The 9,694-nt window shown below is 41.2% G+C and overlaps 1 protein-coding gene across 2 annotated transcripts in view; it reads left to right on the top strand.

Annotated features, from left to right (window-relative positions):
* Positions 1 to 259: 259 nt before the first annotated feature.
* sugt1 (SGT1 homolog, MIS12 kinetochore complex assembly cochaperone) overlaps positions 260 to 9,694 on the top strand; it is a 34,872-nt gene continuing 25,437 nt past the window's right edge. The window contains exons 1-5 of one of the 2 annotated variants that reach the window (XM_080778828.1): positions 260 to 448; positions 548 to 593; positions 3,330 to 3,420; positions 4,101 to 4,170; positions 8,429 to 8,499. In XM_080778828.1, the coding sequence (XP_080634954.1) occupies positions 435 to 448; positions 548 to 593; positions 3,330 to 3,420; positions 4,101 to 4,170; positions 8,429 to 8,499 (292 nt within the window). In that variant the 5' untranslated portion in view covers positions 260 to 434. Of the gene's footprint in view, positions 449 to 544; positions 594 to 3,329; positions 3,421 to 4,100; positions 4,171 to 8,428; positions 8,500 to 9,694 lie in introns of both variants that reach the window. The other variant, XM_080778827.1, reaches the window with a different exon arrangement.

The following is a 9,694-nucleotide window of genomic DNA, read 5'->3' as shown; positions in this document are numbered from 1 at the left end:
AGAAGTTGTACAATGTAGATGATGAATGATCTGCTAAGAATCTGGACTAGTATTTTCACAACACAAATCTTGCCAGATCCCTGAAAACAAAAACAAACAAAAAAACAGTTGAGGTCCTTCATGAATAAGTTTGATGATTAACAACTGAAGTAGATCTACATTCACACTGACTTCTGCTACTACACTACTCCTCCGGGTCGGTAGATGGCAGCGTTGCAGTGGCTGGTCTGTGTTGACAGGCCCTCCATAGTGTGTGTGTGTGTGTGTGTGTGTGTGTGTGTGCGTGCGTGCGCGCGCGTGTACCGGTGTTCGGCGTGTCCGGCGTGCGCGTGTGTGTAACTAGGGGTTTGTTATCATCACGTTTCGCCTTCGGTCTTCTCGTCTAGAACTTTCTGGTTTACAAAACGTGAAACACTGCCAGTAATAAACAACACATGGCTACCGAACGGTAGGTCGCACACACTGTCACACAGTAAAACACTACATTTCCATGCGTGTGTGTCTGATATTCAAGAGAAATAACGGTGGCTTCTCATCATTTCAGCAGTTTCCCCGACAGCTTCATTGATGAGGATCCACACAGCGCTCTGGAGGTAAACATTAAGGTTTAACGTTGCATAACCGTGTTAGTTGTAAACATGACCGTCGTCAGACCGTGGGATCAATACGGTACTCTGTAATGTCTGCTGTGGGTGACTACAACGTTATCATCACTTTTGACACCATGTTGTTGCTAGCTGGCTACGTTAGCAGGTTAGCTATAGCATCATTCATCCAGTGATGGTTCTGTTTTAATGGTGAGCTGAGAAGGGGGAAAGAGAGAGACACAGAGAGACATTATGTATACATGTCCTGTGAAACCTGGGAATATGCCTGGCGAAGGGAAAGGGGGGTAATTTACATCCTTCTAGCTTCTAGTTTATCTTAATGTTAATGTCATTAACATACACTACACCTTTCTGTCTGTTTATAATGTATTATGTTCAGTACCGATGGCTTCGTAAATGCTCGCAAAATACACTGTAATGGTGTGCATTTCCTACACTTCAGGCCAGGCATCATAAGAACATCAGTAAAAAACTGAATCCACTCTCTTCGGATCAAATAGTAATCTCAGCAAGGCAGATGGCTTCTTGGTTAGAGTGGGTGACAATATTATCACACGAAAAGATGAAATTACCTACCTAGGTTCCATCCTGGAGGCAAATCTTTCCCGGTGATAAAATGGCCACCACGTAATAAAAAAAGTCAATCAAAGAACAAGATTCCTTTACAGGATCTTCTCACTCGTCAACAAAAACACCTTGAAGACCTTAACAGGAGCCCTCGTACAAGGTTTCTTTGACTATGCATGCACCTCTTGGTACCACAGACAGCACCTCAAAGGCCCTTAAAACTAGGCTCCAGACCTCCCAAAACAAACTGGTCAGGCTCCTACTTGGCCTCACTCCCCGAACCCACCTCACCCCTACCCACTTTGACAGACTGGAATGGCTTAGGGTCGACGACAGAGTACAGCATCTTGCAATGGGTCTGGTCCACAAGATTCGATACACCACCAAGATACCCATGTACCTGTCTAAATATTTCCCTAATGTTAACGAAGTCCACACCCACAACGCCAGAGGGAGTGCAACAAACTATGTACAACCCAGATTCGGCACAAACAAGGGACTAAATTATTTTCGCTCCTATGCCACCAAAATGTGGAACGCCCTACCAACAGTCATTGAGACATGTGAATCCCTTGACTCCTTCAAAACCGCTCTCAAAAGGGCACCTACGGACGGCTGCAATTCGAAACTGGCCCCCATAAAATCTGAATCCCCCACCACCTTTATGATGCTTCCTTTATAATGAATTCCTGTTCTGTTCTTTAACTATATAGAGGTGTCTATTTGTACGTCTCTAAATGTTTTGATGAATTGAACATGGTGGACCATCTTGGTTAAAAGACTGTTAACTCACAGTTAACCGTCTTTGTATTGAGTTTGTGCTTGAAATGTACTGTAATTCTGCAAACTGTTCATAAATATTTCAATCAATCACCAATCAGTAAGCTTTCTGTTATCAGAAAATATGCTCAAAGTGTATTTCTTATCTGCCACTGACTGACTGGCAGTCCTGACTCTGCCTTATTTTTCCTCAGTAGTCCATTTATAAAAGGCATACTGATAGTATGATTGATTGATTGAAGTCTTTATTAACAGTTTGCAGAATTACAGTACATTCAAGCACAACTCAATACAAAAACTGTTAACTGTGAGTGGACGACACCATAAATTACACTTGTTTACCAGAGGGTCCACCGTTTTCAATTCATCATAACATTTAGAGATGTACAAATATACACTTCTATATAGCCAAAAACAGGAAATCATCACAAAGGAGGTTTTTTTATAGCCACACTCTCATAGCTGCCAATGCATACGTTTTAATGAGGACACAGAGACACCAACGTTTCGGACAGATAATACTGCCTGGTACCTTCTACTTGGCAGAATACAATATTTTTTGTGGTGGTTTTTTGTTTTTCGTATTGGTTGCCCCAAAACATCCCTGTCTGTCTACCAAAACAAACGGTGACAACACCAAACATCGATAGGGCAGTGTGTTCCTGTAGGTATTGGTAAACACCACACTACTCCAGTGGCTGATAACTGCTGGTATGGAGGGAAATTATTTTGTAAAATTATCATTTAACAACAACAACTATAACCTATAATTGGTTGTGTGGATAAAATAGGATAAGACCCTTTCCCCTATATTTTTGTTCATGCTAAACCCCTTAATTATCCCTAAACTTCTTTGCCTTTTTATTTTTACCACTTTGAAAAACATTTTTTAATATTTCAACTAGCCGATCTACACGTTGTGAGCTTGTAGATTGGTGATTTTAACTTTCAAACTTTCAAAAAAGTAAAAAAAAAAAAAAAGGCAAATGTTTAGGGATATGGGGTTTAGAATGAAGGAAAATGGAGCCCTGTGAATTCAAACCCTTTCCAAACCCTACTTCATATTTAATAGTTATGACATAAATTACATAAATAATCGTATACATTAAATAGATTTGCTATAGATTTGCAACATATCGTCTGTTGGGTGGAAACCTCATATACAGTATCTAAAACTGTTACTTTCAGGACAAAACAATCGTAACTCAAATCGTGTTTCGAGATTGTGGATCTGATACTTTTGATGCTTTTGTGTCATGCTGTAGACTGTAGAAGGATCAAGTATGGCGTTAATTTACAAAGTATGTTAGAACATGGAGATAGGAGGTTTCTGCCTGATAGCGAACGATCTTCAAGCCAGATGTTTTCTTCCAGGAGCTCAACGAGGCCTTGCAGGGGGACTGTGTGACTGCTGAATGGTTTTGCCAACGTGCCTATGCCCACATACTGCTCAAGAACTACAGCTGTAAGTTGGATCCACCTCAGATCCAAGCCTGATTAACCAGATACACTTTTTTGTGTTCCCTTTTTTTCTTTTTGAGTGACAGTGCTCAGACTGGGAAATGTGTTTACTTTAGTCTACCGACCACAATTGCTGATTGACTTTTAGAAAGGGTCTGCTTTGTTTTCAGAGCAGGACAATAGCTGCCCACCAATGTGGCTGCTAGTGCAACATTGGCTGCTGCCTTGTGCTTTTCTTTCTCATCTTACTTTTGTATTTATTTCTCACCTTATGATGAATTACTATTGCAAGGCCAGTTTAATTTATGTCACATTTCATCAACAAGGCAATTCCAAACACTTTACAATATAAAGGACTAAGGACATTTTTTATACTTAGTAAACTCATAATTCTGTACTTGATCTGCTCATTTTTCAATCTACACCGAAACCTTTTGTGTCGGAAATAGCCGATCTACAAGCTTGCATCGTGTCGAAACATGTTGTGAGCTTGTAGATCGGCTATTTCCGGTTGAATGTTCCCTCCAGGATTGGGATGTGAGGGTTCAAGTGATTCAAGACACAAAGCATTAAGAGTGCAATAAAACAAAATTTAAATAACTCAAATTTAAACGGAAAGATTACAATAAAATGACGTTACTTGATGAGTGAGCTTGTGTGCCTGTTGTCTCTGTCACTCTGCAGGTGCGGTAGATGATGCCAAGAAAGCGCTGCAGCTGAATCCCAGCCTTCCTGTTGCCTTAATGCGAACAGGGTACGTGGCATAACATTTGAAAAATAATCTTAATTTAATGTCTAGAGTGGGGGTCTGATATTAATATGTTAAATAAAATCACTGAGGCACAAGTGCACACATATACATCACATCATCAAGTACACACAATTATATCAATTGTCTAATGTTTTTTTTCAGTTGAATTGCCTGATGCACACAATTGGTAGTAACTTGTTACATTTCAATTGGTCAGGTTGCGTACAAGAATCAGATTCACACAGATTGTGTACACATACGCACACAATCCGAGGCATGGTGTCGCATGCAAAAGAATGAAAAACTGCAAGCTAACATGTAAGTGGATTCAATGCACTGTTAGCTTGTAGGTTATGCAGTGCAGTTGCAGATTTGATGATGCAATTGCTTGGTGATGCTGACTGAGTCTGGGTACAATACGGATGGAAATGCTACAACAAAGCGTTTCCGTTTTTTGCCGACGCGTCAAGTTGTAGCCACTCCCGAGCATCATCCTATATATGGCAAGATTTTCAAATTTTCATTATGCTTTATGTAGCGTGTGACATGTGAAACTAGGGGGTTTTCATGATTTTCATGATCCATTTCAAGCATTAGTTTTGCACCTAACCTAACCTAACACAGGGACCCCCACACGGTAACTCTGTCATTTCTCAACCGCTTCGGATGCGGGGTGGCTCGCCGGATTCGGCCCGGCCCCCTGGATGCATTCCTATGGGTCTGGAACTTCCGCCCCTTCCCCCGAACCCCCACACGGAGTTGCACCACTCACTTCACACGGGTCTGATCTTTTATTTGTTATAGTTTTAGTCATCATGTAGCTTAGTTTTTATTTAGTTTTTGTCAGTGAAAAAAGGTACTCGACGGATATATTTTGTCATAGTTTTAGTCAATGAAATCAACACTGGTTCCTTCCTCCTCTATGTATGTGGTGGTCATTCAGCTTCTCGGTTAAACAGGCAGCAGGGCTGGACAACAAGGCAATGTCACACGGAATGTTCTGAAGTTTATTAAACACATAGAGAATATATTCAGTATATAAGATATGAGTTATGACAGAAAGAAGCAGGGTGGCACGTGGATAAGCACAAACACAAGAAAACATGTTCTTCAAGGAAGATGAATTGCTCTTCAACGGTTGCATCCCGTATCCTTGACCATGCAGGGTCCTGATAAAGCAGTGCTCATGGTCGACAAGAACATATCAATATGCTTAAGCAGATGAGAGTGAAACAGTACAGATACTGGGATATGCATCATTCCGATAAACCTCTAATATATTATAACAGTATCACTGTCTGTGTGTGTGTGGGGGGGGAGCTGTGTCTTTAAATGTTTGCATGCTCTATTGAAGGTACAATCTGTGTTCTAGTAGTTTGAATTATTAATACATTTTTATCTTTATATATACAGTGTATGTAGAGAGAGATTATCACTCGATTGCTCATTGTTGCCTGAAGTTATCCAACTGAAGTCAGGCATATCAGATCTATATCTTGTCTATATCTGCATGTCTGATGTAGCCATGCCCAAGGTTGGATACTGAGGGCAAGAAGGAAGCCCGGGAGATAATGTGTTTATCTCATGCCCATAGACGGCACTGTTGTTGGGCCACTCGACTCCCAACAATGGCTGCTAGACGTCCCACAGTGTCACCTAAAACACTTTGGAGAAAGGGCTTTCTTTGTAGCAGCCCAAACACTGTCCACTGAAGACCTGTTTAATACTACTTGCATGACACTACCGTGTCATGCATTGTGAGCTTGTAGATCTGCTATTTACACAATTTTTGAACATGTTGAAAAATGTCGCCTATAAGAACATTCCTAAAATAGGAATTGGTTAAAACTCAACTTAAAACCTGATTTTACTTACTTTGCATTATCATAGTAACGGCACTATTTATTTCTGTTCTGTCATCCCTCTTATGCAGTTAGTAAAAATTAAGGATGTCCTGTTGTTGTCCTGGGAAAAACAGCACCTGGGACGCAAAGATAGTTTCTGGGACAATTCTGGGACAGTACAGTAGAGGAGCTTATCGTTCGATATAAATAAAGTTATTACATTTTTTTAGGAAGGTGGTCATCTTGTTGTCCGGGCCTGCTGCCTGCATGACCGAGAAACGGTAGTGGAAAGTAACTAAGTACATTTACTCAAGTCCTTTTTACTGGAGTACTTCCAATTTTCAATCATTTTACTTCTACTACACTACTACTACTTTTATACATTTGAAAACTTGTGAAATGGGACCTTCTGCATAATTACGGTAGTACTTTTACCTTTGGTACTTTTAAGTACATTTTGATGCCAATACATTTCGTCTTTTACTGAAGTAAATCTTGAATAGTGATACCAAACTTGTACTTGTAACAGACTATTTCTACAATAGAGTAAAAAATAAATTGTACTTCTTCCATCACTGCAGAGAAGTAATCATCACGCGAGTGCTTCCACACACACAGTCAATTATAGAGACCCCATGTGAAGGCATGGAAACCCTGCAGTCATTAACACGCTTGCATTAAACAGTTTGTACATACAAAGATATTATTAATATGCACGCATTCCTTTCATCACATCTACAAAGCTGCACATTCGCCTGATTGCGGTTTTATAAGTCAATTGTTGTGAAACAGCGTGGCTCACTATGGATGGATTTATAAATACTCTTAAACATCCGTTTGTATATTGGTACTTGTCTCGGCTCCTCCAGATTTACGAGCGTTTTATTATTTGTCACTCACTCTACAGGTACAGTGTACTACTGTACACGTTGCAAAATGTCTAATGACAGCTAGGTCATTAGACCTGTCAGTGAGGAGAATGGCAAAGAAAAGTGCAATTTCACCGATTTTTGTTGCATCGGCGGACTTCTCCAACAGCAGGAGAACAGCTGTCATTATGCATTTAGTACGCAGGCTTGTGAATATTTATAGCTTCCGTACCATTAATTCATCACATGCACATGTAAGCCATCATCTCTGTGATATTTCTGTCCTCAATTGCGCCTTAAATGTCAAAAGGATGATCAATAATTAATTGCGCTTGTATTGAAACTGATTTTTACAAATGGCTTCACAGTGTAAAATAAATAAGTGGTGGGTGTGTGAGAGATGGACTGATGATGGGTTACTTAGCAGAGGCAGCAGTAAGGACCTAAAGATGAGAATATTGTACATACTGTATGAACTCAAACCGAATTGAACTGAATGTTAAAATACACATCCTTTCAAACGAGCAGCAATATACTGTACGCACACGTTGTTACGGTGATTGCATCGTGCCCCTCCATTGTCTCATTGAAAATAAACTATAGGCGCGTTAAATCGCCTCCCGTTTGAAAGGTCCTTTAGAACCATCAAAGGTCGCTGTTATCCGCTCCGTCTTTTGGTTAGTGTGTGGACAGACAAACTCCCATTGTATGTCCAGCCGTGAATCTTACAGAAACTGTAAAATACGCACATCACTTCGTGGAAGGTGCTGGGTTCAAAAAGTGACATAGGAAAAGAAAACGGAACCTGCACACTCATATGCTCCAAAAGGTATATTTATTGACGACGTTTCGAGCCAAGGCTCTTTATCTGTTTTTTGTTTACCAGATGAAGAGCCTTGGCTCGAAACGTCGTCCATAAATATACCTCTTGGAGCATATGAGTGTGCAGGTTCCCTTCTCTTTTCCCAGCCGTGAATTTTACCAAACGATTTGCAGCAACCATGTTTGTCCCCCCCCCCCGCTTTCACTTGCACAATTCCAGTGGTGGAAAGTAAGTAAAAGTAGTAAATACATGTTCTCAAGTACTGAGGATTTTTTTGGTTTACTGGATTATTTTCAAATACTTTTATTTATACTAGGGCAGTGATTTCAATCCCTACCTGTGGGCCGTCACCCGTCAGGATTATTCAAATTCAAATCACACTCGTGTAAAGTGAGCGGCGCCTTTTATCATGATGATCATGACATAGTGGGTGCCACAAGGTTTGTACATCATAGTAAATTTATTTTGTAAAAGTCCACTTTGTGGATGCTTTGGAGATTTTGGAGATTTTTTTTAGATCCACTGCCCCTATAGGGCAATCAGTGCAAGACAAGTTTAGCACCCTTAACGGTCCTTTTTCATACCAGACCCGCCCAGGTCATACAAAGGCTAGATTTGTGATAACTATGCAGCTAAAAGGCAGCACGTGCTCTGGGATAAAGTCATCGTTGAGTGTGCTTCATCGGTCATTTTCCTGCTCTCTTTCTCTCTTTGACCCCCTGCAGAATAGCAGAATACCACCTGAACCATTATGAGTCATCACATGCAGCCTTTACTCGGGGACACCAGCTGGACGGTGAGTACAGCCTGTCCTGCCCTCGGGGACAAAACCCTGGGCTCTAGTGTACTGGAGAGTTCACCTCGGTTCTTGCCACTGCTGCACCCAGCTGTTTGCTTACTTATTGCAAAAAATAAAAGTTCCTTCGCGGTGCACCGCTCTTCTTATTTAATCTCCTCGTTCAAAAAAAAGTGCTGAGTTGCTGTCAGTGTTATCTCATCTCGCACCTCCCCACCGCCGCCTCGCAACACCTGTCCTGTTTTCTCATGTCGCCTTCATTCTGGTCCACTGATTTTCCATTTGTCCTTTTCTTGTTGTTTCCTGAGGGAGCCACATTTCCAGAATAATTTGCAATATATAGTTTGTAAGCAAAAGGAAAATTCAGAAATATGTAGTGTTTTGAGGATAATGTCAGCCTACCTTACCTGCCTAATAGCTTTAGATCATGGGTTCCCAAACTTCTCAGCCCCGACCCCAAAGTAATGCTGCCATTGACTCACGACTACAACCTATCACCGGAGGTAATTTTATGCTTGTTTGTGCGCATTTGTCCACAGACTCCGCACCTGTAATCTAATAAGCCTAGGTCAATAAGGGTTTTGTAACGATCATGGTTAAAATGTATTTGTAATATTGTATTTCACTCATTCTGTTGAAATCTATTCAGGTGTGTAAAATATTTTTGATGACCCAAAACATTTTTGCAACCCCACCGTCAGTGTCCCGCGACCCCATGTCGGACCCCGACTTTGGAACCCCTGCTTTAGATAACAGCTTCTTACTAATAACTTGGTTGGCCCTTTTATTAATACCTGGGGTCTGGTGCACTTCTATTGATAAAACACTGCTCTAACTGTTCTACTTCCCAAAGCTGTCAAAGTGGTTGTGCAGAATTCAACCACTTTGTTCGGCACCTCACTGACATTGATATAGTAAATAAGTAGGTCGGAGTGGCTTATTGCCGTATCAGCCGAGCAACGGGGGCATCTATCCCTGTTACATTGTGCTAGACCCCTGGGAGATGGATTGCTACCCCGACTGTCAGCTCACAGCACTTACCACACGTCTTAGTTACCCAAGCCGTGCTACGGTACATGTATACGCTGAGTTGGCAGTGCCCGAGATCAAACCCTGCACCTTGCAATTCAAAGGCAAGCAGCACACTGCGGACTGAGCTATAGCCTGAGATGTTGCAGCTGAGTTGAACTGTTAT

This window comes from Protomyctophum bolini, assembly GCF_963924005.1.
Source record: "Protomyctophum bolini genome assembly, chromosome: 12".
Lineage (NCBI taxonomy): Eukaryota > Metazoa > Chordata > Actinopteri > Myctophiformes > Myctophidae > Protomyctophum > Protomyctophum bolini.
Note: the sequence above shows the minus strand (reverse complement) of the source record. Positions and strands in the feature narration are given on the sequence as shown.